General features: G+C 44.0%; 1 protein-coding gene across 3 annotated transcripts; it reads right to left on the bottom strand.

Annotated features, from left to right (window-relative positions):
* Positions 1-129: 129 nt before the first annotated feature.
* LOC308124631 (TSC22 domain family protein 2-like) lies at positions 130-23118 on the bottom strand. Of its 3 annotated transcripts, XM_080487745.1 has the most exons (4): positions 21939-22462; positions 20623-21401; positions 2066-2117; positions 130-1485 (listed from the first exon to the last, which is right to left on the bottom strand). In XM_080487745.1, exons 1-4 carry the CDS (start codon positions 22431-22433, stop codon positions 1075-1077), a joined length of 1737 nt encoding a protein of 578 aa, XP_080343871.1. In that variant the 5' UTR covers positions 22434-22462; the 3' UTR covers positions 130-1074. The 3 variants fall into 3 exon arrangements, with proteins under 3 accessions (XP_080343871.1, XP_080343869.1, XP_080343870.1); XM_080487743.1 differs by having other exon boundaries at positions 20623-23118; XM_080487744.1 differs by lacking the exons at positions 130-1485; positions 2066-2117 and adding an exon at positions 4597-6296 and having other exon boundaries at positions 20623-22508.
* Between the last annotated feature and the right edge of the window lie 159 nt (positions 23119-23277).

The raw sequence follows: 23277 nt of genomic DNA on the forward strand, positions 1-23277 counted from the left end.
ATGTACATTCAAACTGGATCTCGACTCAAGCTATGAATTGGCAGTTGCAGCGAAAAATCTGAATTTTTTTTTTTTTTTAGTGTTAAATATTTGTCAGGATTTTATTTTTTTTTTTCATTTTTTCTTTTTGCCTACATTTAACAAATATAAAGCATTGCCTGCAAAGTGTGGTCAATCTGCTGAAACACTGTAAAAGAAAAGAAAAAATCCAAGTCGACGGGCAGCCAGGGGAAAAAAAAAAGAAGCAGCCCTGTAATAAATAAAACACTTGAAAGTCGAACTCAAAGAGACTTAATGCAAAAAGGTTGGACTTGATGTAAAAAGTAACGGCAGCGGTGTGGCGCTCCGGAAAAAGACTCGCTCTCTCTCTCTCTTATTTTACAACTTGAAACAGCAAGGCTAAAAATACCCTTTTACCCACTCGCTGATCTCTTTTAAAAAAATAATCACTCTCTTTTGACAATCACTCTTGCGTCTCTCCCTTACACGAGGTGCTCTCTCCTCCTCCTCCTCCTCTCAGGTCAGGTGGCAGGTCTGTCGGGTGCAGGCCTGCTCCCAGAAAAGATGCCCTCTTCCACCAGCTCAGACCCAGAAGTCTACATGTCCGGGAACACAGCCAAGATATGGGGGTGGGGTGGGGTGGGGTAGGGGGTGGTTAAAAACACCCTGCAACCAGCCAGACCTTCTCCGACGCTCCGCCTCCACACACACATACACACACTTTGTTTTGAAGTCTCTCCTCTTTCTTTTCCCCTCACCCTCTCGCTCGCTCTTGATGATTGCATTAACACTGGAAAGGCCCACAGTACAGATGCATACGCACGTCCATTCCAACACCAATTCAGTCTCGCTTGCTTGCAGACACACCCTGACACACACCCTGACACACACACACTCACACACACACAAGCACTGTACTTTGTGGTCAAGCTGGTGGCATAGAAGACAAAAGGTTTTTTTTTTTTTTCTTCTTCTTTTTAATTTCACATACACTAATTGTAATAAACTGTAAAGAAGATGCTCTTTATTATTAGATTTTTTTTCCTGCCCTGTGTGTTGTCGGGCAGACGCGCTTCAAGCGGAGGTGACATTAGGTTGCAGTTGTTGCTGTTGGCTGGGGTCAAGCTGTGGCTGAGTCTGGGGCTGCTGGGGTTTGGGGTGGTGCTGGAGCTGAGGATGTGACTGCGCTTGAGACGGCGGCTGCACTTGAAGCGGCGGCAGCAGCGGCAGCGGCTGCTGCTGCTGTTGTTGTTGTTGTTGCTGCTGCTGCTGAGGCTGGCTGAGTCCTTGCTGCGGGGGCGTGGCGCCGGAGCTGCCGCCTGACTGGGTGGACAGCTGAGACAGCTGCTCGTTGTTGGCCAGGGATTTCAGCACGGCGTTCTCCCTCTCCAGCACAGAGTTCCTCTCGAACAGCTCCTTGATCTGCTCCTTTAAGACCTCCACCTCTTCGCGCACTGCATACATCAGATGGCTTTTCACCAGGTCCTGGAGGAGAGGAGAGGAGAGGCCGTGAGAAGGACCACGAGGAGCTGAGTGGAAGCAGCGAGACTACCTCACTGTGACGTGCCGCAAACAAGGACAGCGGTTGATCTGAAGTCTATTCCTAGCTTTGTATTCAGCCAAAGTTCATGTTTTACTATGTTTTTTTTTTTTAACGGACGGGATGTCAAAACTGTTTGTTTGGTCACTTTATGGTAAATATATTTAGAATAGCTGATCCACAACTATTGGCTCCAGTAACATGAGCCCGGGGAAGACAGAGATCCTGTCACCACCTCTGTATTTAACTGAATTTTATAGAGAAGACTCAGATCCTGAAAATGAAGGGCAAACAGGCTGACAAACTGCTTTTTCCAAACAGAAACAACTGTCCCTGTTAAAGGTTTCAATCCTGCTTATGTGAAATCTGTCCAAATTTATTCTATCACACTGGTTTTTAGTTGTTTTTTGTACCTCCTACACTGTATTGTATACATCTCGCCTCTTACAGCATATGTTGTCATTTTTAATATAGTTTTGCTTTACATGTACAATGAAATTGATAAGAATGATAGGATTTACTCACCATTGCCTGTTCAATTTTATTATCAATGGCAACAACATTGGTTCCAGAGGCACTGCAAGACAAACACAGGACAGATACAGTCATGTTAGAGTGAATCACACACATTTCAGGATGTAATCCACCTGGGGGGGGGGGGGGGGTTCTGCTTTCCGCCCTTTTTCTGCTTTTCCTCAACAGATGGCACAAGCAGGAAACATTGAGGTGTGCAGTCAAAATATACAACACACACAAAACCACCCGTCCATCAATATTAAAAGACCAAAAGAAAAAAAGCGCTGCTCATTAAATGAAACCATCATCAGAGGAAGATGACCTGTCATCACTGGATGAGACTAGATTACAGTAGAGAAGTAGGTCAGCTCAACAGGAGGACTATGAAGGGCCTCTGCCAGCAGATCAACAGGTACAACTAAAGCTGCACTCCTGTAGGACCCGTCGCTGCCACCGCACACGGACTTCTTGTCCCGCTGCAGCTGTGACTGACCCCGCAGTCCTCCAACCCGCGGCTCTGCCTGACGGAAATCCAGCGGGTTTTTCCCGGCGGAGGGTGCGCTCGGTGCGGGGTTTACCTGCGGTACGTGCGGTAGGGGCGCAGCGGGGGGCAGCGCGGGTCTCCGGGGCAGCCCGGCGGCTTGAAGGAGAACGTGCACGGCATGTCGCCGACCGCAGCTCCAGCTCCAGCTCCAGCTCCAGCCACACGGCGAGCGGCGGACGGACAGCCGGTTAGTGGGGGAAGCGTGGCCGCATTTAGAATGATGAAACATGAAGCGCTTCGGGTGGAGGAGCTCCGCGAGCCGCCGGGAGGGGCGGGGACAATCCACACTACTCCACTAACTCCGCCCACTTCTTACTGTACCGAGCAGGAGCAGCAATGTGGGGGGTGGAGGGGGGGGGGGGGGGGGGGGGGACTCGCATTCTTTTAAACGACAGTTAAAAAGTGAAAAACACGTGTTGCAGGAGCTCGTGCATAAAGTTAAAGGCTATTAAGTGAAGTCTATAGCAAAGCACATTGTTGTGCTATAAAAAGCAGCTGCATTGCAGCAGGAACCACTTTACAACTCCACACATTCCTCTGGGACGTCTCATTTATAGCATTATTTAGCCATTGTTACGCTCATTCCAGGAACCAAGGGGAACGAGGGAATTACAAATGATCACCGAGAGGCACAAACACTAAAAGGACACACAAAAAAAGACAATAAATGTCCATTGGGGGAAAGCAATCAGGAAGCAACAAAACCACCACAATGTACCACCAAAAGACACAGAATAGGAAAGAAAATACCATAAACAGGCAAAACTTACCAGAGAAAATAAAACGTAAAATTGCTAACAGACAAGAACAATTACAAGACCAGATTTTTTTTTTTTTTAAAGCAACTGCAAAGACAAACTTAAAACCCACAAAAGTACCAAAGATTAAATAAACATAAAGCTACCACAAAAATACATAAAAAAAAAAAGATCAAGGGCTATAAAATAACAGATGGTAAACAACCACAAACAACAGACAATAAAGACAGCTTTCATGTTTGATCAATATTGTACACGCCCACTGTTGTATAATAAAAAAAACACCCATCTTATACTCATTTCATGAAAGTACTGTACAGACAGGATGGGCCCCAGGTATTAGGAAGGGTTCTGGTAGTTCAGACTTTCGCCACCAGAGGGCCATGACAAACTCTATTTGATGCAACACTTGGTGAAATAATTCAAGAAATCCCCATTAAATTAATGTTTGAAAATTGTGAACCATTAGAAATCCATCTGAATTTGCAGAAGTCGAGTAAGCATTTTAACTTAAAGAAGAAAAAAGAGAAAGGGTAAAATAATCCCACATTCAGATTATGATATGAGTTTATCTCTGCAAAACACTGGTGGAAATCAATGACCTTAGTTTTAAGATCAAGGCCAATATTAGGTATGAAGGTAAGGTCAAGTAACAAGTCTCTCTTCCCCTGAGGACACGATGTTCTGTTTCTCCACACCATCCAATGTGTGTGTGTGTGTGTGTGTGTGTGTGTGTGTGTGTGTGTGTGTGTGTGTGTGTGTGTGTGTGTGTGCGTGTGTGTGTGTGTGTGTGTGCGTGTGTGTGAGAGGCCGGCGGAAGCACTCAGCTGATTGTTATCAGCGTGCTGTACTTTGGGAAGGAATGTACCCATACCTCTGCCGCCATGAAACGCCGTCACACGCCCCCCCCCCGTTCTCCACTGCAGCCTCAGATCTGTCAGATCTGACGATGTCGAACATGAGCTACATGCCAGCACATCACACACAATGAACAATGTTCATATGTTGAACGTCTTTGGTGTCAGTCAACCCGAGCAGGCAGACACACGCCCATCCCTCCAAGAACTAAATTACAACCAGAAATGAGCAGTTCATCACTCATTAGTATATTTTCTTGCCCTGAGAGACAGCTTTACATGATCCACACCTCCCAATGACAAGTAGTCAAAGACACTCAGAAAAACAAACAACTGGGGTGAAGAAAAAAAAAAAAAAAAAAAGCCGCTTTAAACAATTTCATCCAACACACAAATGTGTCTTTAATTTAGATGAGGCGTCACACACTGGCCCTCCTACAGGCCCCGCCCTCACAGGAGTTTACAATAGGCCAAAAGAAATGTGTCGCTCTATAAAACACAGACCGTTAGCGGACTTTCAGGGTTACACCCTTGTTGCTTCACCAATGGCTTCAGACGACACACAAAAACAAAAACACGGGCCTTCATTAGCAGGATCACTTCTCAGTAGTAGGAAAGAGCAAACAGTCAAACACGTGAAAGAGCGAATTTGGAAATGTGGTGAAAGTAAAGATGGAAGAAGATCCAATTCTGATCACATATATATATATATATATATATACATACATACATATCCGCATTTCAAGTTTTTGTATATTTGTCAGGTGAGAAGCTAGAGACCTCAAGGGCACTTGGTTACAGCTACACATTTCTTATTCAAGATGTCAGAGGCCGAAGATGGAAAGCACTGACGTAATCGAGATAACATTAACCATGTATTGTATTGGCTGTCTAAGAAACTTCCGGGAAAAGTAAAAAAAAAAAAAAGGCTTTAAAAAAAAAAGAAAAAAAGAAGAAGTTTGGACCAGTTTAATTTCATTCCTATAAATAGCAGATTTCCATCAGTGGGCTGAATTGTCACTTCATCAGGTGTAAACGTACCATTTAATGTGATCCAGCACAGCAGTTCAAAAGTGTGATTGAACTTTTCAGAGGCAATAAAGTTTAGTTTTGGTCGATATTGTCATTCAGGTTGTAATCCATCAATATGCTCATTTTTCAGTTTGTAGTGCTGAATAAATCTTGAACACGGCGACAATATAAACCTAAATAATGAAGCTTTTTTTTTTATAACCCCAGTTGGATTCAAACGAAATCTGAAACGGCTCAAAAGAAAAAAGTTCCATTTAAGATGGTTTTATTAATGAGGTAACGAAAAGCGGAAGTTGCTAAACTTTTTTTAATGCGTACATGGCTACAAATACTATTAATGATAGTATAATAGACTTACATTTATCTATATCTATTTATGCTTTCTTTCGTGTGCCTTAATTTTATCATTAATACTGTAATATAGTGTGCTATTTTCTTTATTTGCGTTTTAAATTAAAAAAAAATGTATTCTCCTCTCCTATAAAAAATGTGTGCGGAACATGTACTGAAAGTATTTCACTACACATTATACTATGTATAATTGTTGTGTGATAAAGGACTTGACTTGTATAGAATAAAAACAGAGTTATTCAATGTTTCTACTGGTATCTACTAATAAAATTAAGGTTTTGTGAAAACGTACAGTATATATATCATCATTAAGACAGTATATCAATACAGTAAATGTTTAACCACAGAACACGGCATTAGATGTACTTTGTGTACAATGAATACAGATCTGTTATGGCAGCGCTTTCCAAACTTGGAAACAAGGAAGCGAAGCAAGAAAAGTAACTGAAAACCCAGAGATTTATTTAAATTAATACAACAAGTTGGAACTCCGACAGACATGCACGATACGAGAGAAGAGCCCCTCTGGCGATTTTGATGGCGCCTTGATGGACCGGTTGAGCTGCTTTAGCTGACGACCCTCCCAGTTTCTAGCAGGCAGGCCGGGGCTGCCTTCAGGACAGTAGGAGGGGCGGAACAAGAGCCAAGTCGAGCGCTGGCGGCCACGCACGCCCGCACCACCGCAACAAAGTAGGAGCCTTTGAAATAACAGAAAAGTGTACTTTTTATGTAAACTGTGCAATACTGATTTTGACAACCTTCGTGCAGGTAAAGCCTCGGGCTACCTTTGGGCTTTCTGTGTGGAGCTTCTCACCCTGACCGAGTCCCACACCACAGACTGATACACCGTCTTCGCCCAATATTTGCTGATCTGATCTAATTTGGCACATTAAGCACCGGCTAATCCCAATACACAAAGGCAGTGAAAATATAAAGAAGTTTCCATGAGCAGAAATGGTTGTAGTGCGCTCCAGAGGCACGGTAAACTGATGAAGTGATATAGACATCTTTAAGTTGCTGCCATAGGTGATGAGTGATGACACAGATGGAGAAAATGATAAAGATGTACACGAGGCCGCTGCGCTGGAGACGACATTTGTGAACTTTTGCCACTGAGGGCGGACGCTTCTTGGATCATAAGAAAAAAATGGAAGACATCACAAAGTTTGAGGATAAGTGCCCGAGGGTCCAAATCTCATTTGACAGCTCACGCGGAGGCTTCGCGGCTGAATGATATCAGGTGGGGAAATCTGTTAATGAGTTATCAAAACTGCTGCAGTTTAATCTCCTGCCGGTCAAATTCTCCTCCGGGGCTTTCAGCTCTCATCGTCCTCTCGGCTTCAAAGTGACGCTGGTCTGTAATTCCCGGTCCTAATGACTCCTAATGACCTCACTGCCATAAAAGCTGGGGGTATGAAGCGATTCCTCTGGAGGTTTTCCTGCAGCTGGTTTCAGTGAAGGCAACAGTGAGGTGGAGTCAGACGACTAATCACACCAGGGGATAAAGACGAGAGGAAAATTCAAAACACCCATGAGCGTCGTCAGCGGGACACGTGACGGGATCAGTAACGATGGAGACTGGATAACATCGAGAACACAATCGTGGCGCTTTCTTTTAATGTCTGATAGATTTTCACAGGAACTTGATCCTGGGTTTGGCCAAAAGAGCTGCACTTCTGCTTCTTAAAGTCCAACTGAGCTCACCGATTGTGTTCGGTCATGATGGTTTTGGGCGGCTACTCTTCATTTTGTGCAAGTTATAGAGAATCAAGCAGGCATAACAGTCAATATAAAACCATATTAGGACACCATCTGGTACTCTAAGGAGAATTTCCTAGAACAACTGGCGATTGGGGGGGTTATTTTGGAACTCACAATATGGGTGAGAGCTGTTTGGGAGCTTTGTGTAGAGCGCCTCTCCTGACACATATGATCTTGTTTAAGCCTCTGGATATCATGTCAAATGCAAGAACTAGTTTAAGCAGCCGACTTCAAAACAAAACATGTCCAATTCACTGTACTCGGGACTTTTCAGCATCACAGAGCAAACACTGCACAACTACGGCTGTATGTAGGGTCAAGCCCTCAAGGCAAGAGGGGCTGAACCGAGATGAAACGGAATGCTAATGAGGGTTTGAACTTGGCCTGCCACTGATTATGTAACCGGCACTTCTGTAAACTTCACCTTCTACATTAAAGGGGCTGACGTTTATTAGCTCCGGCTAACGCTTGGCGTTCCCCGTGCAGCTCGAGCTGTAAAGTAGAGAATGTCAATAAAAAGTCCATTAGAGGCAGAAAGTTTACAGTCTCATGTAGCGTGGGCAAGCGGAGCAGCGCGGGTAAATAAGTCATCAAATACTTGTCATTCCTTGCCTGTGGCTGAACTACTGGCATGTTTCGGAGCGGTAGGTTTCCTTCACTCACAACAAAGCTGGCCATTGCCTGCCTGGAACATGATAAGACAAGTTCAGAGCTTTGGAGGCGAGGCCAGATCATGCCCAAGGACAACAGGTGCATGGCTCTAGTCTTACTTCTTTCCTAGTCACTTGTGACGCAGATACCTTCAATCCGGAGGCAAAAACTACATTTTCTATTTGGATATATGCACACTAAGAAAAGAAAAAAAAAAAAGGGGGGACTTTTTCACACTCTGATGTGGATGCATCATTTGATTTTGTTAGGCCTGCACTAGAAAGCCTGGCATGTAGAAAGAAGACAGCAGAGAATAAAATGAGAAAGTCCTAAAAGCAAACATCAAAACTCATTAGCATGACTTTGGTATGAATATGGAGATCAGCATATTTAATACTTAACATATTTATATTTGTGCATTTATTGCATCTCAAGATGAAATATCAAGTGATTACACTTATATCAAATATATATGTTTTTGTATACGCCATTATCATTATATAGAGCAGCATAGGCACTTCGGGGGCAGGACAAAAGTTTGAGTTTTTGCAAGAAAAAAAAAACAAAAAGGGATTGATAAGGAGGCCAAGGAGGATGACACACTACATGAGGCCCTCTGCCAGGAACAAGAGCCAAGTGAGCCATGAGGATGTCCAAATGGGGGACTTTCATTCTGACCACACAGTCTGACACAGTTCTACTATGGGGCAGTTGGTCAAGCTTAAAATACACACATCCTGTTCACTTCATCAGTTACATCTGTACAACCTCCACTGATCCAGTGGAATGGCTGTAATAAATTCTGCTTGTCCAAAAGTTACTTGATTGAGAACCGAAGTTTCATCACGCAGAGTTGTTGCTCATAGTCTCCTCGTCTCATGTACGTTAATGCGATGGCCAAAACATCAGCAACACATGCCTTTTCTAACAAAACTGAATCAAGCAATCAAAGGTCACCAGGAGCTCACAAAGAAAATCCTTTCTCATCTGCTTCCATGGTAACGACAGCTGTTCACCGCAACACTACATAGGAAAATAGAAGTAAATCATGAGTCTTATAACATATTTGTGCCACCCTGCCGTTTCTGCCTTCCGTTGACATTACTGTTGGTGTGATGGTGTGTCAGCTGCATATTTCTCTAAAAACAGTTTCATTTCCTGTCGCCCCGTTATGGCTTCATGCACTTCTCTTTTCATTTTTTGTAACTGGCACCAGGTCTTCTGCAGGCCTTGTTGTGAATTACCTGACAGGATGACTTCATGATAGAAAACCATTTTACAAAAACAGTGACATGGCGGCGAGAGTGCGATGGAAACCCGACTGTCCCCAGGTTCTTATTTCAATACGGTGTTACAGGCCGCATGCACACACATTTGAGCCCGCAGGATTCACTTTAAAGGATAAAAACTAATGTAATGATGGATAGCCTTCACAATGCAGTTTGACTCCTTCAGCAGCTCTGAAGTACTTCACACCGTTGGGTCACATTCACACGTACACTCACACAATGACATTGGCTGCCATGCAAGGTACTTTACCTCTTTTGGGGGTCAATTGAGGGTCATAGCCTTGCCCAAGGATCACTTCCACAAAGACTGGGTGATCGAACCACCAGCAATGGAAACGGAACTTGACAACTGAGTCAATATATACGTCAAGGCTTCATGAAGGGTTTTTTCTTTTCTTTTGCCTTTTTTTACATGTTTTATTTATCAAATATAATGCAGATCAAAAAAAGTGGAAATAAAACCATAATGGAGCTCAGCTGTTAAATGATTAGAGGAACTTTGTTTTTATTCTTTATCTTTTTAATCCTGTGAAGCAATGAAATGTAGCACGACGCACAAGACAAATTTCCCCAGGGGCTAATAAAGTTGACTATCTCAATGTAAAATATTACTTTTTTAGAACTTATAACAAAAGTCTTATTCTATTACAATCCAACTTTGCCAGAGCTCAAATATCAGCATGTAACTTTCTGGAGTATTCAATTCCCACAACGATAGAACTTCAGACTTCGGTGACTGAAGCCATTGGTTTGAAAGCTGCCAAGCCGTTTTGTTGTCTGGAAATTCAAAATGTACTTAACATCAATACAGAGCAAACTGTAAGATGAACGTGAGCTTTGTGATGTTAGCAAGCTATTTCACAACTGAAAACCCAACCTGTGATTAAACATAAACAAATATATATGTATATCAGACCTCGGTTCATCTTTTCTACACCAAAACATCTCACTTACTATAGATCCAAAATACAGTATGAAGCTATATAAAGATACTTGCATCAAAGGAGCTATTGCTAATTAGATATACTTGCATGGCAGTTAGACGAGTCCATTATCCATGGTGTTTTATCGTTTCTATCTATTTTTTTGTCTGGTTAATTAGAGTACATTCACACTTGCAGTTAAAACTCAAGCTACAGTTGGTTCAATGTCAATACATTCTGGTGCAATTACATTATTAGATCAGTTCATCTGAACAAATGAAAATACTTTGGGGTGCACCAAACTAGTGTATGAGATCCCCAAAACCAACAGGCCTCTGCCAGCTTCACACTCAAAACCCAAGTTCATTAATTAAATACAGTATGTAGCAAGAATTTATTTTGCAGACATTTATACTAAAATCATCTCAGAATTTTTGGGGGGCTCCTTTGCAATATTGCATTACCGACCAAACTGTCTCCAAACATTCAAATTATATTAGTTTGTGATTAGTTGTGGCCCTAATTGTGTTAAACTTGTTTATAATCTGATTAAGTGTCTGACCACTTGGTTTGCCCTATTGGACTTTGCTAAATTGTTTGTCTATGCAGCAAAATTTTTCAGCACTAATAATATTACATCAGACGAACATGATGGTGGTCTCTATGGAAGTCAAGGCAGTAAACGGGGAGAAAAACATGTTTCAAAGCACCGGAGAAGAGTTTAGGGGAAACAACAAAGAAACACAGATGATGTAGTCTATTTGCCAATCCTGTGCTTTTGTTCCAAACTCAATCCATGCACGGGGTAGAAAGCAAAGCCTGCTGCTACTGAACACTGCACACACACTGTTGCACTCTTGCAGGCCTGTCCAGTCCAATCCAGTCCAGTACTGTACCTATCACTGTGCGCCTTTGAGTCTCTTAATCTGCTGTCAGATTGGAAGGCCTGGTAGAAGGCCTTGGAGGGGTTCCTGCATCCACAACATTGAGGGAAAAGAGAAAAGACAGAGACAGTGAAGAGCTGAAACATTGCTAATAGCTCCATTCCTAGAAATGCTTTCCTCTTGCGCAACCCTGTACACACACACGCACACACAACGGTTGAAGCGAACATGCTGGAGGAATAACTCATAGGCGCCGGTGCAACATACCACCACATGCCACTTGATTGGCCTGCGCAGCATCAGATTGCATTCTGCCCCTTTTGTGAATAGTTGTGAAGTGACCAAAATGTAAAGTATGCTTCTTCATATCATGCAGCCTTGCTCAACACCCCCGTGTACCAGTAAGTCTTTGGGTTATTCAGAAGGCATATGGAAGGGGCTGGGCAAAGGGAGACTTGATTCTGCTCACAGGAATGTGTGTGTATAGGTGGGGACAGCCTCATAAAGTCGAAGGGCCTCCCTCAGGCCATTTACCTTCAGTATGCTGCTCACCATGCATGCTTAGGTAGTTTTTTTAACAACTAATAATGCAGTCATATGGATCAAATTTAACTCTTTAATGGGAAATCCAAAAAACTAAAAGTGGCTTCCCCCTAAACATTACTTTTCTAGACATTTGACCATATTTACAATGTATCCCTCTGTGTTGCTATTCCTTATTTTGGTAGAGAATAAGTAATTTTACATTACCTTCAATATTCCTGGCGATTAGCTACAAGTACACTGTGTTCTGCGCCATGTTATGTGTGTCGGGAAAGGGAAAGGAAACCCCCACGTTGACCTCTACACACACACTTGCATAGACGCGCATACTGGCAAAAACTTCTGCATCCAGTTTGTGCTTTTCAAAACCTAACTGCTTCTCGAGTATGCGGACACAAATGTAAATGCACGAAGCTTTAAACACACTTGTGCACACAATGCACAGGGGAATGAGCAGTTGATTTACAGCATGTGTGTGAATATTAGAGCAGCAAAGGCTCTTTTCCTAGAAATCTCTGGCACAGCCTCCCTTTGTCACATTACCTCATGACTAAACACTCTCACAACCCTCCTCCTATGGCTTTGCTTAAAATTACTTGGCAGGCAGTCTCTGCACGTGCACGCGTGTGGCAAGAGCACACCTCCGCAGAAAACATTTGTTTTTTTATGACCGAAAGTCTTGAGCTCTGCGCAAGCCTACTGCCGGTTGATATCAACAAGGTCAGATGACTTTAGAGTCTGGCAACCTCTCCAAGAATGAGGTAAGAACCAGAGGAGTCATCATTCCCTGTTTTCAAGTAGCAAACACTCGGCTCTCAATGGTTCTCTTTGTAAGTCGAAAATGTTACATGTCAATATCCATTTATGAAAGCCCCTCTTTGTAAAACCGTTGAGTCAATACTTAGAGCAATGAAGAAAGTGCAGTCTACTTTACACACCCCAAGTACTGAGCATGAGGAGGACTAATATGTGGAGACAAGAAATCTGTCTTTCTTTTACTAAACCTCTCTTAAAGCCCATAAGCTAACCTGACCAAAACCATCCATGGCCCTGCATGGTCACGCATAGCCAGATACTGCCCTAAAGCAAATGCACAATATGGCAGCGGACGAAAATAACCTTATAGTGCATTTTTGCTGGTTGATGTCACACGTCTTGTGGGAGCATGACACATGGGTTTTCCCCCCACCTTTCTTTTCTGCAAACCAGTGGCCATGCCACAGGTTCAATTACACAATGCTGAACCTCTTAATAACCCTGCTAACTCACTGAGCATGTGAAAAACCCACAACATCCTGAAGAAATGTGCAAACACACCAGTGGGGGTGTTAGAAGAGAAGTTTGAGTAAAAGAGCGACATGTGAGACCTGCACACAGAAACTGTGTCAAATACATTTCTTCTGAAGTGTTGTGACTTTCACTTTCAAACAGATGCACTGAAATGTACCTACAGAAAAGGGCTACCTGAGCTGCAATGCTACTATGTTGAAACCACAAGGGCAACGAGGTGCACGACAGACCCCTCAATTCTAATTTACTCAGCTACCAATGCACAGCTTTAGTGTGCTGAGGTGCAGGGAAGAAGGCTGAGTGATTACAATCAAAGTGGGAGTGGCAGTAGATGGACAGGTATAGTAATTGGGAGGCCAGGGTTGCAGAGGGGAGAGGGGAGAGACTAAAATGAGGGTGATGAAAGCGCTGCCTGTTGGACCGCATTAGGAGTCAGGTTCTCAGCAGCATCTATATATCTGCCACAGAGCAGAAGTAGGTCAAAACTATTTAGATTTCAGCGGCCCCACTGGGGTTTCTTTCCGCAGGTTCTGGGCTGTAGTTGTGTGAGATGGAATACAGGGAGACCCCGAGCAACTGCACCATTACAGCACGGCCAACCCAGGCGATGGGACAACTGGGTGCCAATATTGGCCAGTGCCAGCAAAAGCAGGAACTTCCTCCCCATGATGACCACATGAACCCAGTTACGTTGTTTGTTTTCTTTATAAAACGAAATGAGCAAGACAAGTGAGATGAATTCTATAAATCTTTTATCTTCCAATGTAGTCACTTCAGTTATCAATTAATGAGGAATTTCATCATAACTACACAGTTGAAATGTCAGGGGGAGAAAATGTCTGTGGCTGCAGGAATCTGTCCAATTTTTTGGTTTAAGGTGACACCCCCAGTCACTGATTTAGAAGTGTTTTGATCTTCGTCTGAAGGTGAGTGTGATCGAGTGGCTCGAGGCCAGATTGGAAACCACCAGTACAACATGTCTGTCTTTCTAAGTTTATCAACTGTAGTGCTGCTGCACTTTGGGTAATTTTAACATCAAATACATTTTACCCTACAGATTTCCTGCTTAGTGACTCACTGCCAGGTGAAGCAACAAATCACTTACTACTACGATCCTTGAGTCCAAATAAGCAAAACAACCTGCCAGTTTAGAGCTGAGCACCTATAAAACCCTGCTAATCTCTAAATGAAGTATCTACATATTTTTGTGGCTTATATATATGAAGAGAGAAAATAATGACAGCAGCAGTGACAGGAATTGACCTCAGGCTATTAGCTGAAGCAAGCAGGTAACTACTTGAGTAGAAAAGAAGAAGGACTCCTCTTCAAGATTTGAATGAATAGTTAAAATAGTCGTCAAGACAAATGCAAATACCTTGAACTACTTTTTCCTGCCTTGTGGGTAAAAAGGACAGAAGTTTAAGTAGTTGTAAAGTGAGCCTCGTTAATCCTTCGAGTCACTTAGGTTCTACTTCCCAAAAGCAAGATAACAAACATTCTCTGAGCGGAGCTTATCCCCACCACAGTACAGCACCTCCCCAGTTAAACAGGCCATTAAGGCCTTGGACTGCTGGTGACGTTCTCCTGTCAGAACAATCGAGGGCCTCCATACCTGGAGGTGATGACTGAAGCAAAGTCTATAGACACACCAAGCAGTAGCGTTCGTCAACCCAGAACAATGGAGCTTTTTCTTTTAAAGAAAAAAAAAAAGCTGATCGGTGTGCAGGGTCGGAGCTACCATGCATAATCTGTGATTAAACAGCTGAGAGCAGAAAGAGAAGTTCTTACATCTAAGTAATCAGACTTATTTGGATGCAAGTCTGTTCTTATTGCTGCCAAGGTTCAAAAAAGAAAAAAGAAATAAATATGCTGACATCTAACTCAGCGAAGCATTCTGTATATAATGTGCCCAACAAATGTCATACGATATGGCCACAGAGCCCTGGTGCGGAAGCCGGGAGTGAGCTAAGGAATATAAAATGAATAGAAGGTGGAGAGCAGTATGGGGAACTCTGAAAAAACAGGATACGGCAGTAAACCAGAGGTCACCGACGGGAGGGAAAGACTGTGGTACGTGTTGTCTCCGCGTGTCACCCTCACGCACACACCGCTTGCACCCAGATGCCCGGCACAACTACAAAAACAGGAGTGTTGATGGGGAATTTGTCCGAGAGGGTATTGCCACACCACTTTCCTCAGCGAGTGTCCCTTTTGACGTGGATACTTGCGTGCACATAGTTGACCCATCCCCTTGAAGACACACCCCCTTTCATCCACCCACACAGACACAGTCTTTTGATTCACAATGGCAAAGACCACATTGCAGATCTGGACTCCCTCGTCTCTCCTGTCTCCTAAAGGAGGTCAATCTTGCATAAGCTCCCATTATGCGAGTACGATAAACCGTACCTCCCAGTGCGACTTCAATTCCATACAGACTACAGATGCAATGTTTATGCAAATGATTGCACAAAATAGAAGCAACCTCTGTGGGAGTACAACAAGAACATTATGGCAATCCACCGGCGTTTCATGGGTTCGGTCGTTGAAGCCATCTGGGAAACATTAATCCGAGCGAACCCTAACCCAGGCATGAGAACACCATCTCCGGTCTCTCGACTATAGCTTTATTGTTTTACTATAATTCTTAGAAGAAAGGAATTACAGTGGTGAAATACAAAGTAGACAGACATTCGGACTAAACAAATCATCATACATTTGAGGTGCGTAAAAGCTATGAAATCCAACATGGGTGCCATTACACATGCAGCTATGCAAAGAAGCTAACAAAACTATCACAAAGCGTATTCAAACAGTTTCTACACACCGTAAAGTCATTTCACATAATTAGAATTAGAATCCACAAGCTACATATGGTCATGTGATTACCCAGCGGGTAACATGGATATGAAAGAAGACAATGAACACAACCAAGAACAGTTTGAGTTGGTGGTGAAAAGAACGCAACATCTAAAATATGGCAATACTTTGGATTCAGGTACGGCAACTAACAGAAAAAAAAAGTGCCGTGTGGAACTTACAAAGCTAAAGTAAAGCGAAACACAAGAAAGAAGAATGAAAGTCTCATAAAACATATTGAAAAGACCTCAAAGAGACACCGGGGAATCACTGACAGTACAGCAGGTGTGCCAAACACATTCTAGTTCAGGGGCCACATACAGCACAACTTCATCTTGAGTGGGTCCAACCAGTAAAATAGTGCCATAACAACATTTAAATTTAAAATGGAAAGTTTTTCTTTGCTGTGGTGCAGAATACATGTCATGAATATGTCTAGAGTTTTAGAAAAACCTAACAATTACAACAAAAAATAACAACAGTCTTGACATAAAGCAAAAGGTTTTCATAAATGAAACCTTCTGGTGCAAAATACAGTGAAATGTAAAAAATAAAATCTAAAAAAATACCTTACAATTATGCATATTTTTACAAAATCAACCTGACAGCATGTCTTTGAGACTAATGCTAATATGCTAGCAACGAGGTAGCTGGGGGCCTATACAACGACTCTCAATGCTCTCTTATCAAGGTAACTTCAGGATCAATACTGGGACCGTAATGAGACGTTCATTCGCTTCTTATTGGGATAACTCACCCCGGTAATTTACTCTGAATGTCTACTCTACTCCTGACCAGGTTATGTTCTGGATAAGATCATGGGAAATAAAAAAGCCTCCTGACCAATCAGATCTCTGGGAAAATGACCTGCCCATTCTTAGATGATCCTGAGTGGTGTACTGTTTCAATCGAATTCAACTTTACTTATATAGCAACAAATACAACAGTTTTAGTGCTGAGCGCAGCGGAGCAGAGAGGAGAAACAGTTTTTAGAGAGATCTTTTTGACATAATAAAATAAAGCCTCGTCACTGAGGCTTCGAATGATGTTTTTGTTCTTGACTTGTTCTTAAGTCTGTTTAGCTCCACAAGGGTTGCATCTGAAATAATGAGGTTAATAACAATGGTCACGCCTCAGAGAACTGCAGAACCAAGAATTTATGGAGCGCACATCTACTCCTGTCATCACGGTCAGGAAATAATATGCCAACACAAAACGCACTCACACCGAAGAAACAACACAACGGAAAAATATAAACTAAAAGAAAAGCAGTGATGATGCTCTGATTGAAACATTTCTGCAGTAATAAAGTGAAAATGAGTGATCATAGTGCCGTGCCATCAGTTTATATTGTCCAATGAATTGATATCGTATAATCTCAACAAGTCACACAATAACAAGTCTGCCATTTTCTGGCTTTGGACGCAGCAACTGTTGCATTTAGGCTGGTGGATGTGTTTTATTTCTTCACATTTTCAGTGAATAATGGCACTTCTATGGTAAAGTAAGCTGCTCTGCATGGTTTCACCGTGTGTGTGTGTGTGTGTGTGTGTGTGTGTGTGTGTGTGTGTGTGTGTGTGTGTGTGTGTGTGTGTGTGTGTGTGTGTGTGTGTGTGTGTGTGTGTGTGTGTGTGTGTGTGTGTGTGTGTGTGTGTGTGTGTGTGTGTGTGTGTGTTTGGTCAGATGCTGCAAACTCCGCCCAGTTCATGTGAACGCGCACTGATCCTGAAGGAAAAACTCTGGGTTAAACTAACGAGTTGTTAACCCGCTGTGTGTTCAAGCTTATCAGAAGTGCCCATATCTGGATAACTCAACCCAGGTAACAGAGAGATATCCTGAGTATGTTTATCCAGAGTCGTCATATAGGCCAAAGGTCTCAGTGTTGTTTTGTGTTTGCTATTCTTAAGAAAATAAAATTTTTGGGTTGTTTTTAAATCAATGTTTTCTTTGAATTTTTTCCAATTCGCTCAGTGGTTTGACGGGCCGGATTGGAGCCTCCTGCGGGCCGGCTTTGGCCGATGGGCCTTATGTTTGACAACTCTGCTCTACTAATCTCCAATTGTTGCAGAATGGCCTTTAAGTAGTGCTGTTGCTTTTGTACATCATTCTATATTTAGCTGCTGGAAAGTGGGGCCAGAAGCATAGATTTGAACAGAAACAAAATAATGTAAGAGATGACAAAAAAACTGGAGGAGAGAGGGATGGGGGGAGGGGGGGTGCATCAAGCATAGCTAAAATGCCTTTGGAAGATAGGCACAGCAAGTTTCACTTTACAGCTTCATCTATCTCTGCTGAGTGTACCACAGTTGGTGCAGCAAAAGCAATATCATTCAGCGCTTCATTTGTACATGAGCAACTGTCATTCCTCGGCTGCTAGTCATGTGGGGGGGGGGATACAGTACATTGTTAGAAAGAAACACACACTGCAATGATGCTGCACCAGAAATTAGAGAGGTGAAAAAAAACAAAACTTTAAAGCAGCAGCAGGAGCAGGAGCAGCAGCAGCCAGTTCGGGATCTGAATGAATTAACAGTGCGAGTCTAACTGGTGGGTGGGTTTGACCACGTCTGCCGACCCTAAACAAAAGCACTGTAATTTAGCCTATCATTGCACAAGAGAAGAGCCATGACGTGACAACGAACAGTCGACACACCCCACTGTCAGGGCTCTTATCGGTGGGATAAGGGCACAGTGGAAACACTACTGCTCAATGTCTGATAGGACTCAGCTGTCGTAAGAGCCCCCGGCTTTTATCAGCATGGGAGCTCTGTCTTTTAGTAAATGTAGGTGATGCGAAAACACACAGCCTGAAGTCAGTGAGCATTGTCACATCTGAAGCATGACAAAGTGATTAACAGGAAGACAAAGACTGGATCCAAACTATTTGGTCTGTTTTTACAACAACACAAACAAACAGACCAGGTGAGGAGGACAGCATGGATTTAAACAGTTCAAAGTGGGCACTTAAAAAACAGACTGAAGGTCAGTTCGGAAGCCAGTTGTATAGTCACGCCTTCCCAAAGGAGAATTACGGGATGGACACAAGGAGAAAATCAAAGGCAGAGATACTGCACGAGATGAAAGGTGACAGGTGGAGGCTGATATTTGCTATCGTATTCGACCCACTATTTAGAAACATGTTTACCTTTCATACAAGCAGAAACATGATTTTACTTGTATTACAGGCAAACGTCTTGTCAGCATTATCACCACGTCAAAATCTCATTGATGGATACAATAAATACGTATCAGAATTGTCTGAAATAAACACTATAACAAACCTAAATGAGGCAGAGGAAAATGAATCCCTGTTGGTTTAAAACATTCTATTCCATTCACTGATGTGTCGATTTGTTTTTATAAAGACATTGCTAATAACCAGCTCTGAAATCTTTCGATGTTGGAAATTTGCCAAAAACTAAAGAAATACCAGATAAAAGTACCTGAAGTTGAAGACAACAGTATTATTTACTAAATTCCATGGAAGCATCAAATCTGAGATATGATAAAGCATGCAGTCTTATTTAAGCGGGGTGTAGTTGTCTGGATTGAACAGGTGAGACCCTTAAAAAAAAAAAAAAAAAAAAGACTACCCCATGTGTGGGTAATAATTTGAACAATAGGCGATAGTTTGGTTGATGGCATAGAAAGGACAAACAAAAAGTTGTGATCAGAGCTGTAAAAACTTGTCTGAGCTGCATGCGACACATTGACAAGCTGAAGTAAGACGCCACTCAAAGAAAACAGTCACACAAACCACCCGGGTCTTTAACCTGGATACATCTATAAACGGCAATTGAAAACCACAGAAATTCCAGGCACTGTATCATTTCCGCTCATGCGTAGCATTAACTAGTTACTTTTGGGAGGGAGGCATAGTACATGCAGTCAAAGTTAAATAATATGCTGGAAACAAATAACTACTGTCAGATTTACAGTAGTTGCAATCCAGAGAAACATCATGAAGCCTTACATGAGCTCAGTTAATGACAAAGTTTGCTCCTTTTATATAAAACCACACTCCTGTGTAAAAACTTCAATGAGCAGCATTGGAAGGGGCTGTGAATGAAAAGCCACAATGTCATAAATGCAGCAACACAAAATCAAAAGCATTAACTGTGTTTGTGATTAAAAGTATTTCCCAGAGCAGGAAATGAGTTGTTAAAAGGTCAAGCATCAGCTTGTTTACAGGGTAGTCACTAGGAGCTGTAAGCTAACAGACAACTTGCTCTGCAAAGTAGCAATGAGCAGCAGTACTTTGATGCTTGCGGCCAAGGCCATCTCCTCACACACTCTTACAGGATGATAAAGTAGGAGCAAACGGTTGCAGACTTTCAGACGAAGTACTTATATGCACAAACAAATACACACTCGTACACACAAGGAGTCAGTAATACAGGAGTCATATGTGTTTCACAAGTTGTTGCTTGTGCTGGGGAAGCCATGAGAGCCTCAACTCTGCTACACTTCACTTACTTCTGTAGGCCCTAATAAGAAACAACAAACATCGTATTTCCTTCCTGTGCACCAATACTGTCTTCCTCCTCAGTATCTGCTCCCCTTCCACCACACTTCCCTCAAATCGAGGGGAAAACCCAGTCCATCTGATTGACCAGTACCACAGGACACATGACTACACTTTGTCTTTTCACCTTCCTGTGATCATAGCAAATGGTTACATTCTCCCAAACTTACAGCAAAATAGGCAGTTAGCTCTCACATTGTTCTGTTTGTATTATGGGTAATCCTGCAAAAAAATGTCAGTGATGCTGTGAAGCTCAACAGGGATAGGAATGTTAACACAAAAAAAGAGAAAAGTATTACCTGTCCTCCTCCCCGTCGACAGGTATGTGGATACCAAATAGGCTGTTGACAGTGGGAGTAGTGAGCTGCAGGCTCTCAGGCATCAGGGACTTCACTGGTTCCTTCCCAGAGACAGCAGACGACTGCATGTTGATGAGACCCTCTGACCTCCTTCCACCAACAGCTTCCATCAGTCCAAATCCAGTCACTGGGAGCCCCTGCATCCCAAAAGCCACTGGGGTCTTGCTGTGGGGTGTCTGACCTTGAGGCAAACTGGAGGTTGTCACATTTGGCATGGCTGCACTGGAGGCACTGGGCACAGCAGTGGGCACAGTGGCAGGGACACTGGCGCTCACTGTGAAGGCAGGCACGTTTTGTACACTGGAGGATGTAGGGTGGCCATGGGGTTGAGGCTGTCCCGCGGTGGTATACGCACTCACAGTCTGCTGCTGCAAAGCAGATCCACCAACGAGCATGGAGCCTCCAGCACCTCCTATCCCCCCAGTCTGCTGCTGCAAAACGGATGGAGCTTGTTTACTACCAGATGCTCCTACTCCTACTGCAATGTCTCCCATCTGGCTTGGCATCAAAGCCCCTCCAGAAGTTGGAGGCATTATGGAGGTGGGTCCTTGTCCCACAGGCTGCGGGACTGCAGACAGGATGGACACAGGGAGGGCCTGGCCAGTTGCATGCCCTGGCGGCATGGAAGTAGACTGTTGCTGCTGATAGTACTCTGTCTGGTTCTGCTTCAAGCCAGGTGACTGACTGGTCAGGTGGTGGCTCCCAGGAACCTGTGGCTGCTGCTGTGGAGGATAAACAATGGACTGGGCTGAGGGAGGCATGATTGGAGACTTCTGTAAATGGACATTAGATTGAGGCAGGCCATTTTGACCAACAGGCAACACATTATGTGTAGCAGGAGGCTGAAGACTCCCCACGTGTGTCTGAGCTGGGACGGCTGTAGGCTTGATGATGGTGAAAGGACTGTGTGTGACAGAGCCACTTGCCCCTTGCTGCAGAGTGGTGTAGTTTTGATGATGGATTTGCACCTGCTGCGGTGGAGGCTCCACTGAATGCATTCGGGTTGAAGATATAGAAGGATCCACTGTGGAGCCCAAACCCTGACCTGAGAGGGCTGAGGGAGCAACCACAGACCCTCCCGTAAGCCCAATCCCACTGTCTCTATCTGCAGCAGCATCCAGCATCCCACCAGCATGCCTTGTGCCGTCTACAGTCCTACCGACAACAGATCCCTCAGAGTCTTTTTCATAAAACTCTGTACACGTCCATCTGCCTCTTCGAAAAGATTCCCCAGTACCATGATCGAGTTTAATTACCCTGAACCGTGAAGTGGAGCTCACTGTGGAGGTGGCAGGAGGGGGGGCCGCACTGGTCACTGCAGCTGGCCGGGATGTGTTCACTGACACACTAGCTGCAGAGGTGGGCTGTTGCTGCACAGCTCCGGGCTGAGACATCATGGGTAAACCGGGTGCAACGCCTGTGCCCGTCGGCTGCTGAGCCGAGCTCGACACTCCCACTTTTCGACTGTTTGACAGCCCAGACAACTGACCGGCCAGTGGTACATTAGACGCCGACATCCCCTCCGGCTCCCCGACGTTATTCAAGGCCTCTTCAGATGAACTTCTGTCACACGCAGGCTCGTACTCAGCCCGGGACATGTCGTAGATCTCCGACGACACGTCCTCAGTCCGGGACTCGTCCGGGTCATCCAGACTCTCCGTGTCGTCGGTTGCACCCATTACCGCCACCTGGGCCTGAGTCACACTGGTGATTTGAAAGCAGCTCTTTTTCTTGGCCGGCATTTTCGACATATTGGCGGCCTGTTTCCAAGCCCCGTATGGCTCTGTTTATCCTCCGTTGGAAAACAAAAGGGACGTGCTGGTCGCCGCTTTAAAAAAAAAAAAAAAAAAAAAAAAAAAAAAGGGAAAGAAAAAGGAGCTCAGATCATACTAAAAAAGCAGGGTTTTTTTTCAGCCTAACCACCTTCTTCCTCTCTCGGTCTCCTGTTGCGTTTCACCAGCTCATAACGCTCCGCCACTCTTCGTGTCGTCTCGTCCAGCAGTAACGGCTTCAAACTATGAAAGCAGCAGCCTGCGCGGAGAGGAATCGGTCCGGACCGGCCTGCTAATGTCCCGGCTGTCCAGTTGTCGAGCGGCCCCTGTCGCAGAGTGTGCTGCCCAGCTGCAGGAGCTACTTTAGGCTGAGGAGGGCCCGCAGCCCTCCACTCATTGAGCTAGCTAACAGTTCAAGGCAACTGGCTGCTGCACACTCCCCCTACGTCGGAACAAGTATGCGAGACATCTTCTTGAAAGCAGCACTGCGTCGCCCTCTCTCTCCGCCGGGTCACAGTCTTCTTACAGCGACGCTCTCTTTGAAGATGACTGCGGCCGAGGAAGAAAGTATCCGAATTCTCGAGCTTAAAACAAATGATTATCTAAACAGCGCCCACAGTTACCTCCCTCAGTCACTCTTGACAAGATGGCTATGTTGTGTGGAACCGCGCTGCATCGTGGGTAGGCAGTGCGTGCAACGACGTTTACGTACGACGCGTTTGAGAATCGCTCCTAATGCTGCCTTCAAGAACCGTCGGAGAAAATACCATCACACTGCGCTTACTCGCACCCAGAAGGGGGATAAGTGGATCGACTGGTTGTG

The sequence above is a fragment of the Lipophrys pholis genome (assembly GCF_963383615.2).
Source record: "Lipophrys pholis genome assembly, chromosome: 1".
In the NCBI taxonomy this organism is placed as follows: Eukaryota; Metazoa; Chordata; class Actinopteri; order Blenniiformes; family Blenniidae; genus Lipophrys; species Lipophrys pholis.

Bases quoted from the DNA above. Each gene is read 5' to 3' on its own strand.
- LOC308124631 (XM_080487743.1), bottom strand. From the start codon at position 22,433: ATGTCGAAAATGCCGGCCAAGAAAAAGAGCTGCTTTCAAATCACCAGT. The intron at 2,118-20,622 runs GTAATACTTTTC...TTTGTCTTGCAG, and splicing joins GTCGACGGGGAGGAGGACAG to TGCCTCTGGAACCAATGTTG. The intron at 1,486-2,065 runs GTGAGTAAATCC...CCTCTCCTCCAG, and splicing joins ATAAAATTGAACAGGCAATG to GACCTGGTGAAAAGCCATCT.